At 47.0% G+C, this 21,013-nt stretch overlaps 1 protein-coding gene across 1 annotated transcript in view; it reads right to left on the bottom strand.

The window, feature by feature from the left end:
* LOC111976891 (protein bassoon-like) overlaps positions 1-21,013 on the bottom strand; it is a 68,012-nt gene that overhangs the window by 591 nt on the left and 46,408 nt on the right. Inside the window, exons 3-5 of the mRNA XM_024006039.2 lie at positions 5,742-7,454; positions 1,201-1,288; positions 331-454 (exon numbers count right to left, since the gene is read on the bottom strand). Coding sequence (XP_023861807.2) covers positions 331-454; positions 1,201-1,288; positions 5,742-7,454 — 1,925 coding nt within the window. The remainder of the gene's footprint in view (positions 1-330; positions 455-1,200; positions 1,289-5,741; positions 7,455-21,013) is intronic.

The raw sequence follows: 21,013 nt of genomic DNA, 5'->3' as shown, positions 1-21,013 counted from the left end.
GCCACACTGAGCCCCCCACATGAGCCCCCCCTCAGTTCCCACTCAGCTCCACTGTCTTCACCTGAGCTCCCACCTGAACTACACTAAGACCCACCACTGCAGCCCCCACTCAGTTCCACTGAGCTCCACTGTTCGCCTCCACTGAAGCGTCCACCCTGACACTACACTAACCACACTGAGCCCCACTCAGTTCCACTGAGCTCCCACATGTGCCTCCACCTGAGCTCCACTGAACTACCACTAAGCCAACACCTGAGCCCCACTCAGTTCCATGAGCTCCACTGTTTGCTCCACTGAACTACATATTCAGCTCCACTGAGCCCCACTGACGTCACCACTGAGCTCCACTGAGCCCCACTCAGCTCCACGTGAGCCACACTGAGCTCCACTAAAGCCACCCTGAGCCCCACTGCAGCTACACTGAAGCTCCACTTGAGCCACCCTGAGCCAACCACTGAGACACATAGGACAACTGAGCCACACAGCCCCACTGACAGCTACATGGGCCCCACTGAGCCCCACTGAGCTAAACCACTGCAGGCCACACTGAGCTCACTGAGTTACACTAGCCACACTAGACCCCACGCTGACCACTGAGCTACACTGAGGCCCCACTGAGCCACACTGAGCCCCACTGAGCCCCTAGCCCACTTGACGCCTACATTGGAGCTACACTAGCTGAGCTCGTAGGCCATTGAAGACCACAGCTGCCACACTGAGCTACACTGAGACTACAGCGAGCCACCTGAGCCTCACTACTATGAGCCCCACTCCCCGAGCACCTGGCCACAACTGAGCTCACTGATACATGACCACACTCAGCCCCACTACACTTGAGCCACTGAGCCCACTGAGCCAGCACTGAGCCCCACCTGAGCCCCACTGACCACACTGAGCTACACTGAGCCTACATATTGAGCCACACTGCAGCTACATGACTTACCTGAGCTCCGCTGAGCTACACTAGCCCCACACTGCAAACGAGTTCACTACTCCACTTGAGCTTCCACACTGAAGCTCCACACTGAGCCCCCACTGAAGCACACTGAGCCACACAGCCACACTGAGGCTCCCGACCTGAACCCCTGACCACTGAGCTACACATGAGCTTACATGAGCATCCACTGAGCCTACCACTGAGCTACTACACCTGAGACCCTGCTCACTGAGCTCCTACACTAGCTCCACACTGAAGCTCACACTGAGCTCCACTGCCCCACTGACTACACTGAGCTCCACACTTGACGCACACTTGAGGCTCTGAGCCACACTTGAGCTCCCAGCTACACTGCAGCTCCATGAGAGCTCACACTGATACACAGCTCACAGCATCCTGATCTCACCACTGCCACTCAACTACCTGAGCTACACTGACTACCACTGGCTCCACTGAGCTACACTGAGCTCCCACACTGAGCCGTAACATAGCCCACTGAGCTCCCTGGCTACCCACTGAGCTCAACACTGAGCTCCACTTGAGCTACACTTGAAGCCTCCACACTGAGCCTCCACACTGAGCCACACTGAGCTACACTGAGCTACACTGAGCCCCCACGAGCTGCACTGAGCATCCACACTGAGCTCACACTGAAGCTCCACACTGAGCTTACACTGAGCTCCACTGAGCTACACTGAGCTCCACACTGACTCCACACTGAGCCACACTGAGCCTACACTGAGCTACACTAGCCCCACTGCTACACTGAGCTCCACACTGAGCTAACACTGAGCTCCATTGAGCTCCAACTGAGCTCACACTGAGCTACACTGAGCTCCACACTGAGCTACACTGAGCTCCATTGAGCTACACTGGCCTCCACACACTGAGCTACACTGAGCTCACACTGAGCCACACTGAGCTACACTGAGACTACCACTGAGCCCCACTTAGCTACACTGAGCTCCACACTGAGCTACACTGAGCTCCATTGACAGGCTACCACTTGAGCTCCACCTGAGCTACACTGAGCCTCCACTGAGCATACACTGAGCTACCACTGAGCTCCACACTGAGCCACACTGAGCTACACTGAGCTACACTGAGCCACCACTGAGCTACACTGAGCTCCACACTGAGCTACACTGAGCTCCACACTGAGCTACACTGAAGCCTCCACACTGAGCTACACTGAGCTCCATTAACTACACCTATCTTCTCTCTTGGGCTGAGCTACACTGAGCTACACTGAGCCCCACTGAGCTACACTGAGCTCCACACTGAGCTACACTGAGCTCCATTGAGCTACACTGAGCTCCACACTGAGCTACACTGAGCTCCACACTGAGCTACACTGAGCTCCATTGAGCTACACTGAGCTCCACACTGAGCTACACTGAGCTTCACTGAGCCACACTGAGCTCCACTGCCTCAAAGGCCACTCTGTGGTAGAGAAAGGTTCCCATCTGAATGAATTTAAAATGAATCCTGCTCTGTCAGGGGCGCAGAGAGAGCAGGGCAGGGGAGTTTTTTTTCACTCTCATAAGAGGGTACAGGAGAAAAGAGAAGATGTTTGTGAGGAAAGGGAAACGATGAAAAGCTCCACAGTGAGAGAAATCCCACATGGTGAACGTTTAGCAACATTTGTTACATTGCGATCTACTTCTGTCAGTTCATAACAACACAGCATAAAACACATTTCCCAAGTGAATGAGCAAAGGATTTCACAATCTCCCAATGTATTAAATCAATCTTGAAAAACATGGAGTGAAGACCATGTGAACACCCTGTAGCTAATCCTAGTATTCTCTCTCTGTATCTCTCTCTCCATCTATGTCTATTTTTCTCTCTCTGTCCACACAGTATTTTCAGTACTGAAACGCTACCTAGCATTGAGCAGCCCACAACCCACTGCTCTAATCTGTATATCATTATTAAGCCTGGAATGGGAGGATTCAGGATGAAATGGAGGAGGATGCCAGGACTTTGGCCATTGGTTGAGATAAAGTGCATGTCGGTAGGGAACACATTTTGTTTAGTGACATGCATTTGAGGGAACTGCAAAAAGAAGGGTCAGAGAGAGAAGAAGAGTGCTTGATTAATAATTCAGAGGATGTGCATTATAAATAGTGAGAGATTAAATATGTAGAGGGGCACAGCGTACTTTACCCTCACGACCCTCCAGACCTGGGTTCAAACACTATTTGAAATAGTTTATCTGAGCTTGATTGAGCTGTCCTGGCAAAATGGAACCAATGGAGTCATCACAATGATAAAACTGCCGATCTGGTACTCGGGACAGACTAGAGGAAATGCAAAAAACATTTGGTCTGCTACCCTCCACAGCCCTCCCAAGGTCTAGCTAGCTGAGTAGGAGAACCCAACAAAGCAGGGAAAAGTCAACAGGTTTTGTTTTGTTCCCCCCAGCCTCCCATTCTTTAGTTTATCCTGGGACACTGCTTTAGACGTCATACGTATTACCCCTCTCTCTCTCAGAGACATTGTTTTGTTCCCCCCATTCTTTAGTTTATCCTGAGACACTGCTTTGGACGTCATACGTATTCTCTCTCTCTCTCTCTCTCTCTCTCTTGCTCACTCTCTCTCTCTCTCTTGCTCACTCTCTCTCTCTCTCTCTCGCATCTTTTCACTTCTCATCCCTTCCTCTACCCTCTTTCCCTCCCCCTTGTTGTTGTGGTCCCCCAGCAGCTCTCCCTCTGGACTCGCCACGCCACGTGACCCAGCTATAGCATGCTCTTTCCAGGGTCTACTCCACAGCCTGGCTCTCCATCCTTTTCAGGCGTGCTGCAGAGCCCGCAGGCCATGACAGGCCTCTCTTCTACTGACAGCCAGCCTACTGAAGGTTCTGCAGTGGCCCGCTACTCTTGAAAGCTTCCTGCCCTCATTTGTTTGAAGCATAAATTGAGCCGACATTCAGCAAACCGCCTCTGCCCCTTTCTTTCTGTGCGCCTCTAACAGTTTGAATGGGCTGGGATTCCTCTTGGTGTATATTACTTGATTCAATGCATCTTGGTCCCCCACGCAATCACCAAGGCTGTATTCTGGAATCTATTTATAGCCCGGCCATTATCTGTAGTTCTGACTGGAGGGATGAACATACAACACAATACTGGCTCTGGCATTGACCCACTGTACTGTACAATATTCCCCACAGACCCTTGGGTAGCACCATGCTAACTCTATGATCTGCAACACTTATTACTGTTGAATCAAAAGGAGCAATGATTTCATGATCTCAATAATCTGAAATACAAATCATAACGTAAATAATGAAGTTAATTCAAGGTAATATTTAGGATGAAATTGTGCTAAATAATTTGATATAGATGTGCGAAATCACAAAGGCCAATATTAGGCGAATATGATCACGTTTCAGAGAGGCAACCTGAGAATAGCGGTAGCTAACAATATCTCACAAGCCGTCCCTGGCCATCATATTTCACAAAGCTATCCATCACCAAAGCACGGCCAGTAGGTTTGACTGAATTCAAACCCAGGGACATAAATGCCACTTTATGGTTTCTCCTATGTTGCTTCTGCTAGGCTGTGAGTCCAGTGTCAGCGTGGAGGATTAAAAACACCCACTGATTGGTACACTGCAACAGCACCACTTTACATTCTGGTCACACCCACAGATGAAAGCCTGAACCTCCTTGAATCATAAGGGCTGAATTATAGCGGGAAATACATCTCCCATCTCCGAGCCTTTAATTGGCAACCTACAAATATGCACAATGTTGATTTACTCAACCTTTTTCCCAGCCTCCTCAACGTCCATTAAGGAGGATTTCTGACCTGGATCTCTGCAGAGAGGGAGAGAATATAATATAAACTAATCCTAGTTCTTATCCTCACCAATTTGGTCAACATCTCATCTAACATCTGTATATGGACGATTTACTAAAGTATTTAGGACAATGAGGAGAGATTTCACCTCTGTATTGCCTAGCAAATAAACGAGTAGATTAAGCCCTGTTCTGGACCAAAAAGAAAGCTCAATGGAGAATCTCCATCAAAAAATGCTTTTAGGTCCAGGAGTTTAGCTAACGTTGGACATGATTTACTCCCGAAAATCTCTATCAAAAAGAGAAGCCGCCTACCAGGCAGGTACAGTACAACCACAAAAGGCCTAGAGACTGAACATCCCTAATGTGGATGGTTTTACTAAGCCATTCAACAGCTTCCTCTACTGTGTCTGTCCATCTACTTTCATCCCTTGCGCCAGCCCTTCACTCCACCGTTAAATCTTTAGTATGCGCATTCAGTGTTCTCAAGGTCTGTGTGCTTATCTATAGAAAAAGGTGTGCGAGGGAAAAAGGGCCTGCTTTGGAGAGTTTCATTATCAATAAATGGAACAATTCTATTGAATACGAAATGAATGGAAGAAAAAACAGATGTTTGTGCTCCCCATGCTCCCCTTTTGACCAGGTATTCTGAAAGAACCACTCGCCAAAATGGAAGAACTGCCTCTATCAATTGGGAAGGCGAAATATAAAGTACTGAATTGTTGCGAGGCAGACATGGTGGAGATGTAAACCTGCTAAGACGCTTTTAGGTGTGATTACTGTAAAGAATTGAGCGAGCTGCATTACTCACAACGTAATGACAAACAGGAGCACGGGCCTCAGTGAAGGATCAAGGGCAATAAGAGGGATAGAGAGAGAGAGAGAGAGAGAGAGAGGGATAAAGAGTGAGAGGTAGGGAGAGAGAGAAAAAAAGAGAGAGGGAGATAGAAACATACAGAAAGAGAGATGAACAGTATGTGGGAAAGGAAAGTCTTGATTACCTCCAGGTGAGGCGCCGGGTTGAATCCACATAGGTTGCAGACCTGAGTGTGGCACTGGGTACAGGAGTTGTAGCTAGGCGGCTCAGTGGTGCTGCCAATGTTGAGCTCTGTCTTACACAGGGGGCATTTGACTTTGTGCTTCTCGGGCTCCACCGGCTTGGGAACAGGCTCCTGTCTGGCCGGCTGCTGCTGCTGTTGCTGTTGTTCCTGTGGTCCCTTCTGATGATGCACAGGTGATTGCTGCTGTTGGGGTGCTTTCTGAGTTGATGTATGTGGGCCACCCATTTGTGGTGCATACGGGCCACCAATCTGAGTTGGTGTGTGGGGTCCACCCATTTGCGGTACATGAGGGCCACCCATTTGAAGTGCTTGTGGGCCACCCATCTGGGGTGCTTGTGGGCCACCCATCTGGGGTGCTTGCGGGCCACCCATCGGGGGTGCATGAGGGCCACCCATCTGTGGTGCATGGGGGCCACCCGTCTGGAATGGTTTGGCACCAGGAGGTCCTTGTTGTTTGTTGGAAGGCCCACCCCTGGCAGGGGAGGGCTGGGTGGATGGTGTCCCTGAGAGGGGGTCCACAGAGGCCAGGGTGCTGGCTGCCTGGTTGAGGAGCGATGCCCCAAAGCCAAACAGTTTGGTCAGGCCGTCCTGGGGCGGTTGCCCCTGGGGAGCAGCGGGCCGATGGGAAGGCGATGAGCCGGCGCTGGCAGCCTGACGGCCGCCCTGGTGCAGCGGGGAGCCTCGGCCCAGGTCTGGCTGGGAGGGAGCCTTGGCCATGCCCACTAGGGGGACTGCCCCAGGATGGGGGATCCGGGGCTGGCCGGGACCTCCAGGCCCTCTCTGGCCATATGGGATGTGCTGCGGGGAGCTTGTCGTTGACCCGGGCAGGGAGGCAGAGCCGGGTATAGGGTGTCTCTGTAGGCCAGGAGAGGTCTGTGGCTGATGCTGAGCTTGGGGTTTGGCCTGAGGCTGGTGCTGGGGCTGGGATTGACCATAGGGCTGGGATTGACCATATGGCCGGGGCTGAGGTTGGCTTTGGCCGTAGAGCTGTTGCTGGAGCTGGGATTGACCATAGGGCTGAGATTGACCATATGGCTGAGGCTGAGTTTGGCTGTCGGGCTGTTGTTGGGGCTGGGATTGATCATAGGGCTGTTTCTGGGGCTGGGAATGGCCATAGGTCTGGGATTGACCATGTGGCTGGGCCTGTGGATGGGATTGACCATGTGGCTGAGGCTGAGTTTGGTTGTAGGGCTGTTGCTGAGGCTGGGATTGACCATAGGGCTGGGGCTGTGATTGGGATTGACCATAGGGCTGGGCCTGGGATTGGGATTGACCATAGGGCTGGGCCTGGGATTGGGATTGACCATAGGGCTGGGGCTGGGATTGGGACTGACCATAAAGCTGGGCCTGGGATTGGGATTGACCATAGGGCTGGGCCTGGGGCTGGGATTGACCATAGGGCTGGGATTGACCGTAGAGTTGGTGCTGGGGCTGGGAGTGGGGTTTTGACTGTGGTGGGGGCTGGGCCTGGGGCTGAGGCTGGGGTTTTGGCTGGGCTGCTGGCTGAGCTGGCTGAACAGGTGGTGGCTGGACTATGGGTTTGGTTTGGTGGGATGGAGAGTGGATCTGCTGCTGGCTCTTGGAGCGTGGGGTGGTCATGTCAATGCCCAAGGCCCTCTGCATCTGGCAGTTGAGACAGAGCCACTCCTGGACCTAGGGACGACAAACAAGAGAAAAGAGTTTGTTAACAACACAATTACACCGATTAATTTATCCTTTTTCATATTTTATAATGAAACAAGTAACTGGGCCACAAAAGTCCATTCAGAGACTTGTTCTGAAGCCACTCTTGCGTTGTCTTTGCTGTGTGCTTAAAGTCATTGTCCTGTTGGAAGGGGAACCTTCACCGTGCTGCAGAGACGGTTGTCCTTCTGGAAGGTTCTCCCATCTCCACAGAGGAACTCTGGAGCTCTATCAGATTGACCATCGGGTTCTTGGTCACCTCCCTGACCAAGGTCCTTCTCCCCCGATTTCTCAGTTTGGCCGAGTGCCAGCTCGAGTAAGATTCTTGGTGGTTCCAAACTTAATCCATTTAAGAATGATAGACGTCACTGTGTTCTTGGGGACCCTCAATGCTGCAGAAATATTTTGGCACCCTGCCCCAGATATTAACCTCGACACAATCCTGTCACGGACCTCTACGGACAATTCCTTTGACCTCATGGCTTGGTTTTTGTTGTTACATGCAAAGTCAACTGTGGGACCTTATATAGACAGGTGTGTGCCTTTCCAAATCATGTCCAGTCAATTGAATTTACCACAGGTGGACTCCAATCAAGTTGTAGAAACATCTCAAAGATGATCAATGGAAACAGGATGCACTTGAGCTCCTCATAGCAAAGGGTCTGAATACTTATGTTTTTTACATGTCTAAAAACCTGTTTGTCATTATGGGTTATTGTGTGTAGATTGACGAGAATTTTTATTTATTTAATCAATTTTAGAATGAGGCTGTAACGTAACAAAATGTGGAAAAAGGGAAAGGGTCTGAATACTTTCTGAATGCACTGTACAAGTGAATTGTGTCTATGTATGTTTTCTTTGTCCAAGTCTTGACCTATGGGACTGCTGGACTGTCCATTAACACGGTACTTAATTTTGTTTATCTGTCTGCCACAGCCTCAAACTCAGCCCCTGTGTGTAGCTAACTGACCCTCTCTGCCCATTCATCGCCATATACCTGTTGTTGTTGTCCTAGCTGTTTACCCGTTGTTGTCTCACCCGTTGTTGTCTTAGCTCTCCCAATCAACACCTGTGATTGCTTATGCCTTTCTCTAATGTCAATATGGCTTGTATACTGTTGTTTAGGGCAGCTCTCATTGTTATATTTTACTGCGGAGCCTCTAGTTCTGCACAACATTCCTCAGATAGCTCCTTTGTCCCAGCCCCCACACATGCGGAGACCGCACCCAGCTTAACTGGCGCCTCCAGAGATGCAACCTCTCTCATCGTCACTCAATGCCTAGGTTTACCCCCACTATACTCGCACCCTACCCTACCCTTGTCTGTTCACTATGCCCTGAATCTATCCTACCACGCCCATAAATCTGCTCCTTTTATTCTCTGTTCCCAACACACTAGACGACCAGTTCTTATAGCCTTTAGCCGTATCCTCATCCTACTCCTYCTCTGTTCCTCTGGTGATGTAGAGGTTAACCAAGGCCCTGTGTGTCCCCATGCGCTCTCATTTGTTGACTTCTGCAACCGTAAAAGCCTTGGGTTCTTGCATGTTAACATCAGAAGCCTCCTCCCTAAGTTTGTTTTATTCACTGCTTTAGCACACTCCGCCAACCCTGATGTTCCAGCTGTGTCTGAATCSTGGCTTAGGAAGGCCACAAAAAAATCTGAAATTTCCATCCCCAATTACAACATTTTCCGTCAAGATAGAACTGCTAAAGGGGGCGGAATTGCAATCTACTGTAGAGATAGCCTGCAGAGTTCTGTCATACTATCCAGATCTACAGTTCGAGCTTCTACTTTTAAAGATCCATCTCTCCAGAAATAAGTCAATAGCCTGTTATAGACCCCCCTCAGCTCCTAGCTGTGCCCTGGACACCATAAGTGAATTGATTGCCCACCATCTATCGTCAGAGTTCGTACTGCTAGGTGACCTAAACTGGGATATGCTTAACACCCCGGCCATCCTAAAATCTAAGATAGATGCCCTCAATCTGACACAAATTATCAAGGAACCTACCAGGTACAACCCCAAGTCTGTAAACATGGGCACCCTCATAGATATCATTCTGCCTAACTTGCCCTCAAAATACACCTCTGCTGTTTTCAACTAGGATCTCAGCGATCACTGCCTCATTGCCTACATCCGTTATGGGTCCGCGGTCAAACGACCAACCCTCATCACTGTCAAATGCTCCCTAAAACACTTCTGCGAGCAGGCCTTTCTAATCAACCTGGCCCAGGTATCCTGGAAGAATATTGACCTAATCCTCTCAGTAAGGATACCTGGTTGTTCTTTAAAAGTGCTTTCCTCACCATCTTAAATAAGCATGCCCCTTTCAAAAAATGTAGAACTAAGAACAGATACAGTCCTTGGTTCACTCCAGACTTGACTGCCCTTGACCAGCACAAAAACACCCTGTGGCGTACCGGACTAGCTTCGAATAGTCCCCRCAATATGCAACTTTTCAGGGAAGTCAGGAACCAATACACACAGTCAGTCAGGAAAGCAAAGGCTAGCTTTTTCAAACAGAAATTTGCATCCTGTAGCACTAATTCCAAAAAGTTTTGGGAAACAGTAAAGTCCACGGAGAATAAGAGCACCTCCTCCCAGCTGCCCACTGCACTGAGACTAGGAAACACTGTCATCACTGATAAATACACAATAATAACAATAATAATAATAATGAGAATTTCAATAAGCATTTCTCTACGGCTGGCCATGCTTTCCACCTGGCTACCCCAACCCCGGCCAACAGCTCTGCATCCCCCGCAGCAACTGGCTCAAGCCCCCCCCMGCCCCCCACTTCTCTTTCACCCAAATCCAGACAGCTGATGTTCTGAAAGAGCTGCAAAATCTGGATCCCTACAAATCAGCTGGGCAAGACAATCTGGACCCTCTCTTCCTACAATTATCCGCCGAAATTGTTGCAACCCCTATTACTAGTCTGTTCAACCTCTCTTTCGTATTGTCTGAGATTCCTAAAGATTGGAAAGCGGCCACGGTCATCCCCCTCTTCAAAGGGGGAGATACTCTAGACCCAAACTGTTACAGACCTATATCCATCCTGCCCTGCTTTTCTAAAGTCTTCGAAAGCAAAGTGAATAAACAGATCACCGACCATTTCGAATCCCACCGTACTTTCTCCGCTATGCAATCTGGTTTCCGAGCTGGTCACGGGTGCACCTCAGCCATGCTCAATGTCCAAAATGATATCATAACCGACATCGATAAAAGACAGTACTGTGCAACCATCTTCATCGACCTGGCCAAGGCTTTCGACTCTGTCAATCACCGTATTCTTATCGGGAGACTCAACAGCCTTGGTTTCTCTAATGACTGCCTAGCCTGGTTCACTAACTACTTCTCAGATAGAGTTCAGTGTGTCAAATCGGAGGGCCTGTTGTCTGGACCTCTGGCAGTCTCTATGGGGGTGCCACAGGTTTCAATTCTTGGGCCGACTCTTTTCTCTGTATACATCAATGACGTCGCTATTGCTGCTGGTGAATTTTTGATTCACCTCTACGCAGACGACACCATTCTGTATACATCTGGCCCTTCTTTGGACACTGTGTTAACTAACCTCCAAACGAGCTTCAACGCCATACAACAGTCCTTCCATGGCCTCCAACTGCTCTTAAATGCTAGTAAAACTAAATGCATGCTCTTCAACCAATCGCTACCCGCACCCGCCCGCCCGACTAGCGTCACTACTCTGGACGGTTCCGACTTAGAATATGTGGACAACTATAAATACCTAGGTGTCTGGCTAGACTCTAAACTCTCCTTCCAGACTCACATTAAGCATCTCCAATCCAAAATTAAATCTAGAATCGGCCTATTTCGCAACAAAGCCTCCTTCACTCATGCTGCCAAACATACCCTCGTAAAAATGACTATCCTTCGATCCTTGACTTTGACGATGTAATTTACAAAATAGCCTCCAACACTCTACTCAGCAAATTGGATGCAGTCTATCATCCATTTTGTCACCAAAGCCCCATATACTTCCCACCACTGTGACCTGTATGCTCACGTTGGCTGGTCCTCGCTACATATTCGTGGCCAACCCACTGGCTCCAGGTCATCTATAAGTCTTTGCTAGGTAAAGCCCAGCCTTATCTCAGCTCACTGGTCACCATAGCAGCACCCACCCGTAGCACGCGTTCCAGCAGGTATATTTGACTGGTCATCCCCAAAGCCAACACCTCCTTTGGCCGCATATCCTTCCAGTTCTTTGCTGCCAATGACTGTCTGACTGACGTGCTCAAAGTAAACGTCCTGTTACTCAGGCCCAGAAGCCAGGATATGCATATAATTGGTACCATTGGATAGAAAACACTTTGAAATGTGTAGAAATGTTAAAATAATGTATGAAACTATAACACAATTGATATGGTAGGAGAAAATCCAAAGAAAACCACTCTACTTTTTGAGAGCCCATGCTCTTTCAACGGAAGGCTATGGGTCCTATGCAATTCCAGCTCCCAGGTTGCAATTCCTATGGCTTCCACTAGATGTCAACAGTCTTTTTTCAAGGTTTCAAGCTTGTTTCTTCCCAAACGAGGGAGAACTTTGAGTTTTGGTTCTGGGAGTCAGAGTTGGAAATCAGTCTGTGCGTGCGCAAGGAAGAGGACGCGCATTTGCTAATTTTACTTTTCTATTGAACATACTTTTTTCCATATGAAATATTATAGTTTATTTACATTTTAGGGTACCTGAGGATTCAATAGAAACGTAGTTTGACTTGTTTTAACAAAGTTTAGCGGTAGCTTTTTGGATTCCTTTCTCTGCATGTTGAACGAGTAGATTACTCAAATCAATGGCGCCAACTAAACAGACTTTTTGGGATATAAAGAAGGATTTTATCTAACAAAATGACCATGCATGTTGTAGCTGGGACCCTTGGGATTGCAAATCAGAGGAAGTTTTTCAAAAAGTAAGTCAATATTTAATCGCTATTTGTGATTTTACGAAGCCTGTGCTGGTTGAAAAATATTTTGATGTGGGGTACTGTCCTCCAAACAATTGCATGGCATGCTTTCGCTGTAAAGCTTATTGTAAATCGGACAACACASTTAGATTAACAAGAATTTAAGCTTTTAACTGATATCAGACATTTGTATGTTCTTAGATGTTTAATATCCATAATTTTTACGATTATTTATTTGAATTGTGCGCCCTGCAATTTCACCGGAAGTTGTCAACAGGGACGCCTTGAGCCCCTCATGCTTTTTGCCTGGTYCCAGATCTGTATGTGTGTTTACCGTAGCCAAATGGTCTGACTATCGTAATTCGCAAAATCACATACAAATCTGGGACCAGGCAACTCTTCCTCTGCACACACACAAGCAAGCACATATGCTCAAACACGCATGCATCACCTACCTACATCCTCTCACACACAACACAACACACACACACCACACACAACACACACACACCACACACACACACACACACACACACACACAACACACACACACACACACACACACACACACACACACACACACACACACACACACACACACACACAACACACACACAACAACACAACACAACACAGCACACACACACACACACTTTGTGTCCTGATTGTCAGTCATTAATCCAGGGGGTCACTTTAAACTAATCAAACTAATCCAGTGGTAATCCTTTTTCCCCTGTGTTCTGTCTCTCCATCTCTCCACAGTCTCTCTCTGTCTCTCCATCTCTCCACAGTCTCTCTCTGTCTCTCCACCAACTGAATGGAAGGATGGAAGACGGAGGTGTTCTGTTCAAATCATCCAAGGCCTTATCAGAGCATCTCAGCCCGTCTCCATGCGCCCACTCATCACTCCTCCAGAGCAGTGCAGCAGCGTGAGGGAGTACTCAGGAGCTCTAATTTAATCTGTCATTAATTACTGGGAGAGCAGGGGGCAGTGGGGGGGTCAGCCCAGGAACTAGGAACTCTACTAAGGACTAAGAGGATAGATGAGAGACACAGCCAGACAATGGTGATGCTATAGATAACTTTGGAGTTGGAGTTATATCAGAGATCTTGTTGTTTGAGAATTGCAAGTCTCTTTTTTGATGGTAGTGTGTCTAAAGCTATTAGCTGTATACATGTAAACAAACACACTGACAGATCAGCCTTAACAGAGTAAAACGCGGTCGGAATGTCATTGGTGGTGCTGGTAGTTGTGGTGCTGGTGCTGGTGGTAGTTGTGATGGTTGTGGTGCTGGTGGTTGTGGTTGTGGTGCTAACTGAGGCGTATCATTGAGAAACAGCAGGCCGCTCCAGAAAAGCTCATTACCCACTCTGTCAGAGGAAAAGTCTACTATACATCAGATCAGTCATAGAACCACCAGGCCTTTAACAACCAGCCATCCCCCTTGCAACTCAGGTGTGTGGATCAGAGAAAGAGAGAGAGGGAGAGGGATGGACCGAGGGAAGGAGAAAGAGAGAGAAATAACAGTGTCTGTGTCTTTACATTTTTTCCAATCTCATTTTAGGGAAGCAGCCAGCCAGCTAGCCTGGTTCAAGGGCAGCTGAGATTAAACTGCAGGCTGATACAAGTTCTGGCCAGTCCATCTTTATTGCTGTTTACGATGAGTCAGTCAGAACACTTCACTCTTTTATACTCTCAAAAAGTATCTTTCTCTCCATGGAGAACTTCAATGTAGTCTTTCTCAATCATACAGTTCAATTATTTAGAGTGCACTCTGTTTCTATCCCAGCTAGCCCATTTAGTTAATCGGAAGTGTGGGAACATATGTTTTTGGTTTCCCATTAGTTCTGGGAACAAAGCCATACGTTTCTTGACCGGTAAAATGGAACGTTYTTTAAACTTTCTGAGAACGGAAGTAAAAATGTCTCCTGTTCTAGGAACGTACATTTTTAGGTTGCAGAGAGGTTCTGAGAAAGTTTTACGATGGTTCCCTGAAAGTTTTATTCATGGTCTGAGAACAGAAATGATAGGTTATTTGCAGATAATTAATGAACTTTCTGAGAATATGTTTCAAATAAGACTTTTAATAACACTGCTAGCTTAGTTTGGGTTAACTGCTTTGAACTCGAGGAACAGATAGGACACATGGAAATTAATTTGCTTTGGCATTAATCATGCAAACATAACTTGTTTTTATTGTGGCACGTAGTCAGTGAGATTCAAACCTATCTTCTGTCCTCTATCCATGGAATTAGTCGACTGCACCACCAGAATGGAGCTGACTTGCCATGTTTTTTTAAACTCATACAAAACTGTTCCTTTTAGTCTATTCAAACAGACCCCATTTCAAAGGAAACAAGCACTCATTAAGATCAGGTGTGGCCAATTAGTGGGCTCGGCTAACACACCTGAACACAACAAGATAGAGGATAGAGAGAGTTTTGTTGGCACTGATGTATATAGTTTTAAATAACATTCTTAGAACGTTCTTTGAACGTTACTAATGTTTTCTTGTGGTTTTTCTGGAACGTTTTCTTAATGTTCCAAGAGCATGACTTTAAATAGAACCTGCATAAAACATTATGCTGAAGTACTGAAATTCCCACCTAAGAAACATATGGTTCTCAGAATGTTATGTGCTAGCTGGGTATCCTGCACCATTCCCAGAATATTGTGGGAAGGTGTATGCAAGTAACTATAGGACAACCACAATCTCACCAAGCTCCAAGAAACATATGGTTCTCAGAACGTTATGGGCTAGCTAGGTATATATTTATTTACTTCATTTTGTTTTACTCAAGAAGTACTAACCTCGTCAATCACTCGAGGTAGCATTTTGTCAATTCATGTTGTTGAGCACAATAATGAATCATTATTTTTACTTTTCTATTTGATATGCCCCCCGATAAATACTTTGTTGAGGGAAAATGTATGCTTGTGATGTGTTGTTGTCTCACCTAGCTATCTTAAGATGAATGCACTAATACTAAGTCACTCTGGATAAGAGTGCCTGCTAAATTACAATTGTATGGTAGTCTATATATTGTTGCCTTTATCAAAGGTGTGGAAAATAATAAAGGGGACTGTAGAGTATGCAAGTCAATACATTGATCGATTTCCTAGAAACATACAGAACGGAACAGTTAATGCCCCTGAAATGGCTCCCTATTCCTTACATCTTTTGACCAAAGCCCTATGGACCCTAAAGTAGTGCACTATGTAGGGAATAGGATGCCATTTGGGATGCAACATGGTGATGGTGATGAAGCACCCTATTCACAACCTAATTATGTGTACACAGTGGACAACAGATGATTACTGTCATAATTAATAATCATCTGCCTCATTATGGCTATAGACCRGCCAGTGAACTGGATCATCTGCCCAGGGAGGACAACCAGTCAATGTGGGCCCAGGATCGTGCGCATTATGGAACACAATGGACAAAGTTTTCAAATAGAAAACCCCAAGAAAAGGAGTGTTTCTTATTGGACAAGGACAGTAGTCTCTCCCTGTTTCAGTCCATTTTCTTCTGTTTGGTGTCTAATGAATATGAACCAGGCCTCTTTAAAAAGGGAGAATCACTAATTGTCTTACAGTACTGTCTGCTAAAAGGTGGCCTATCACTTTGTGTCGAGTGATCTTTCAAACACCTAGCAGAAACGCATGGGTGTGTGTGTACATGGGCTAGCTTGACTAGGCAACTCCTTACAAGAATGACACGACAATGATAACCAGAGGAGTTGGATAAAGCACATACAGTGTGTGATGGATYGGATAACATTTTAAGTATTCTAAATCGATAGTATCTTATAGTAGTTTATGCATATTTTGTCATTTACCACGACTAAATGGTCCACAGTATAAGAGCACTTCAATTGCAGAATATAGGACTGAATATCACTTCATTTTTCCCATTGGAAACATCTGCCTAGAATACTTTAATACCTTTTCTCAGGAGAATTCCTTTCCATTTGGTTAGAGTGATACTATAAAAATAATATAAARCTCCATTAGTGTTCTCCATTACAGCAGAGTGCTAGTGGGTCTATCATAATGCTCCCTCAGTGTTTTAAACCTGACAATCCGAGTCCTGTGGCGTCCATTTTCTCCATCTAGCGCCAACGCTACAGCTAACGTTTCCACATGGCTATGTTATATTGTACTGTACTGTAGTTCTCTGTTAAGATGAACAGGAATTAACTGATGTACAGTAACAATTCATCTGCATCAGCTGAAGATTTCGGTTCCAAACCCTCCACTTTTTCTTCAACTGAAATTCTCATTTTCCTCATACTGTGCCTTTAATTCAGATTCATTTATGTGGGAAAGTAAGATCAGAATAATTGCAAGGAACATTTTAGATCTCTGAAATAGGGATATTAAGGATGACAGGGGTGACAAAAATGAAGGCCTACGTTGGATATTTGACTTTTCCAGAATAACGAATATAACAGAGAAAATAGTGAATCCAGAACAAATGTAAAAAAGATTCCAGAAAAAGCTTATGCCAAAGAGATAAGATCAACTTTTAAAGCGTTTAGAAATCAACTCATCATAGTCCTGTGGATAAAGCGACACCCGTCTCTCTCTTATTTGAGCTGCAGAGTTGCAGCAGACAGCTTAGTCTCAGCAGGCCAGCTCTAAGAGAGGAACTACACACTCAGGTCATTCTCAATCTCACTGGAATGACTACTGGATCACCCCCAAGTCCTCAGTGAGGAAGTCAGAAACACTCTCATCTCCCTCAGAGGCTTCCCAATCACAGACACACACATACGTGTTTGCAACACACGCTCACACACCACCACACATGCCCCTTTCTCACTCTTTTATCACACCCCACTATCCCCCCTTCCCACAGGACACCACCCCCCCTCCCTCCTTACAGTGTTAAGTCCCCTCCTGATTGGTCAATGGCATCGATCAGTATTACCGTATGTTACTTAATTAAAATCTGCCTCAGCACTTTGTCTCACTCCAACTGGCTGATCGTTAAAAACCTCACTATAAGCGATGTCACAGCAGATCAATAGTGAATTTCAGTAAGACTGAAAAACAATACCCTGTACAGAACCCAGCCAGGGGAGGAGGGGACCTGGGGATTTTGTATTCATGTTTTAAAAGCAATGTGGTTCCAGAAGTGTGCTCCCTACCTTTAAAGTGTTTATAGTGACTAATCATGTATGTCTTATCTAAGGGATGGAGTTCTGAAACACAGACGGACAGACAGACAGACAGACAGCAGCCTTCAGGCTGGAACGTGACTGGAGGTTTAGAGGAAAACACACCATAACACCCTAGTTATCACTAAGAACCAGCTTCGGGTCAGCCTTTCAACATTTAAAAAAAGCTATTTTCCTCGATCGATGGCCGCCTCTGGTTTTGGTACGGAGGCAGGGAGGCAGGCAAGCAGGGAGGCAGGCAAGCAGGGAAGCAGACAGACAGGCAGGCAGGCAAGCAGGGCGGCAGGCMGGCAGGGAGGYAGGGAGGCAGKCAGRCAGGGAGGGAGGCAGACAGASAGRCAGGCAGGGAGGTAGGCAGGCAGGCAGGCAGGCAGGCAGGCAGGCAGGCAGGCAGGCAGGCAGGCAGGCAGGCAGGCAGGCAGGCAGGCAGTGATGCCAGAAGAGGAGGTGTCATACTGAAATAACATGTCTAATTAAGCTTGTAGTCTGTTCGTGACCAGCTTTGCTGACCATCAAAAAACGACTGTTGTCAGACTCGCTGCGATCAGCGATGAAGACATCTTTGAACAGCGCATCAGCCATACAACAATAAAGCGCTCATGAGAAATGTTATTTGACTTGCATGTCAAGTAAAGAGAGAAAATGCACAACACATTAACTGTTTGTAATCCGACCCTGTTCAACTGACAAAGATGGTGATTGGTGACAATGAAAACTGCATGTGCTCTGTTGTTGTGCATGAACTGTGCAAGTCTAGGCCTTAGCACATACTGAATTGGATCTTCATTTGATCACCCTGTTGCAAGACAACTTTCCTGCAATGCAGGGCTTTTAAAACATGTAGTATATTTAAGGTTTAAAAAGGCTTCTGAAGTATATAACTTCCACTTTAAAATGTCAGACTTGATTTTCCCTTGAGAAAAATGTATCAATCCCTTCAAAAATGTTATTCATTATAATCCACATAATTCTTAATATTTCCTGTTGCTGCATGATTATTTTCCTGCTGTAGCAAATTCGCTCAAATTAAGATCCTACATCTGTATACCGTAAGTTACACAAATTGTGGTAAACTGCACCAAAAAAGGGAAATGCATAGAGGAGCCAGTGGGATCCAGCCCAGCAGCCCTTAGTGTTCCCATTGAGGGATCTGATGGAGACTGTGTGTGTGTGCGTGTGTGTATACTTGCATGTGTGTGCATGCATGCATGTGCGCGAGCCCATGTGGTGCCTGACTACCTGGTGCACGGGGATCATGGGCCCTGCTCATGTATAATGGATAAGATCTGGTCCTCAGAATAGCAGTGACGCCCAAAGGAACCCAGTCTGAGTGTTCCTGCTGGCTGCAGCAGAGGGAGACACTCCCTATCTCATCACACTAGCCCATCCATAACACTCACATAAGGTACTGTACAGAACAACACTGCTGACTTGTGGGTTGTGTGTGTGTGTGTGTCTGCCTATTCTAATGAATAGCCAGATGCCATCACATTATCTCTCTGCATTTCTGTTTTTCTCCCCCCCCTCTCCCTTCCTCTCTCTCTACCTCTCCCCTTCTTTCTCCCTCCCCTCTCAATCTCCCTCACCCTCCCTTCCCTTCTCCCTCTACCTCGCTCTCCCCTCCCTACCTCTCTCTCTCTACCTCTCCCCCTCTCTCTCCCTCTTTCCTTCCCTTCTCCCTCTACCTCTCTCTGCTCTCCGGTCCTGTTCCAACCTGTAGTGTGCTGGGACTACCATGTGCCAGACAGGCCAGGTTGGAGGACCAGGAGGACTGAGGCTGGGGCAGTGCCAGGGAGAACGGTGCCGAGAGGGGCAGCCTCTCTGTGATAGTTCCGCTGGGCTAAAATAAGCCATAATCCTCCTTGTTACATACCAGGGAACAAAACCACACCTGCAACGTTATCTAATGAGCAGCGCCTCACTGCTTATCAAGCAGGACTTATTAGCTATCTGGTGAGCTTCACTGCCCTAGCGAGTAAAAACTATAATCTACTATACTGAGAAAGATGTCTCTGAAATGCAGTTGATTTACTGATCAATTGATTAACTAATTATTTCTTGAATTGCTTAATCAATGTGAGCTGTGTGCAGTGCCCAGTGCCACTGACCCAGCAACAGTGAGACCGGCTGTCGAGGGGTCCTTGAAATGGACTTGGTGGCTTCCCAGTCCAGCTAGGTCGTTCAAGATTGAGTCATAATTGGATGTCTATGCATATAATGAAGACGTCGGGAAATGCATTCAAAGCCGGCCACTAGGGGCAACATTGAGCGCTGTAAGTGGGCTTGGGCTTTGCTAGGACCTTGTGGATGGGGTGGTGGATAGGCGTAATCTCACGATCAGAAGGTGACTCTGGATCAGAAGGTTTCGTTTTCGATCCCAGTCATGGACAGTTGTTTTTTTATGAACATCTAATTCTGCATTGAGACTGTGAGAGCTTGTTGGCCCAGTCGGATGCCTGCTCCAGTTAAACTGGCTGTCCCATGCTCCATCTGGAGTACAGTCAGCCCCTGCAGTGGGCTAAACACTGACAGCAGCAGCAGCTGGAGCTCAACATACGCTTCTCAACAGCTCCTTGTAGAAGAAGCAGTGACTCCCACTGTCCTAGTTTTACACCACTATCTATAGGAAGACTTTTCCCCCTGGCTGCTTTCTAGACAAGAGGACTCTCTCTCTCATCTCTATTGGGAGAGATTTTCCATTGGCTAAATCCAACGAGGATCATCACATACTGCAGTTGGAGAGATTGTCACTGGAGGCTCTAGTCTCTTCATCCTTTTTCCTGTGGTGGAACAGATTTTTCGGAACAGAGTCCTTTGCCAGGGCTGTTGTTGTTAAATGTCTCACTATCAAAATGACTCCCAAAAGAGAGGCTATTAGTTATAACACACCCACGCATCTAGCCAGCATCACATTATGTTCAACACTGAGCGCCGGCGCTACACAGAGCACACAGAGCACACAGAGCACACAAACCACACATACACACACACACCAACACCTTACGACACACTTTATGAGGACAGAGAGACAGAGAGAAAAAGGCTGGAGGATCAAAGACGGAAAACACAAGGAGGGAAGAGAAGAAGAGGAAGAAAGTGACTCCAGGACAAAAAAAAAGTAGAAATATGGTCTCACTGGAATAACACTCCCCCTCCTCTAACTGGAATAACACTCCCCCCTCCTCTCACTGGAATAACACTCCCCCCTCCTCTCATTCGTATGACACTCCCCCCTCCTCTCACTGGAATAACACTCCCCCCTCCTCTCATTGGTATGACACTCCCCCCTCCTCTCACTGGAATAACACTCCCCCCTCCTCTCATTGCATGACACTCCCCCCTCCTCTCACTGAAATAACACTCCCCCCTCCTCTCATTGGCATGACACTCCCCCCTCCTCTCACTGGCATGACA

Source organism: Salvelinus sp. IW2-2015, linkage group LG17 (assembly GCF_002910315.2).
Source record: "Salvelinus sp. IW2-2015 linkage group LG17, ASM291031v2, whole genome shotgun sequence".
NCBI lineage: Eukaryota > Metazoa > Chordata > Actinopteri > Salmoniformes > Salmonidae > Salvelinus > Salvelinus sp. IW2-2015.
The sequence above is the reverse complement of the archived record's forward strand: the minus strand, read 5'-3'. Positions and strand labels throughout refer to the sequence as shown.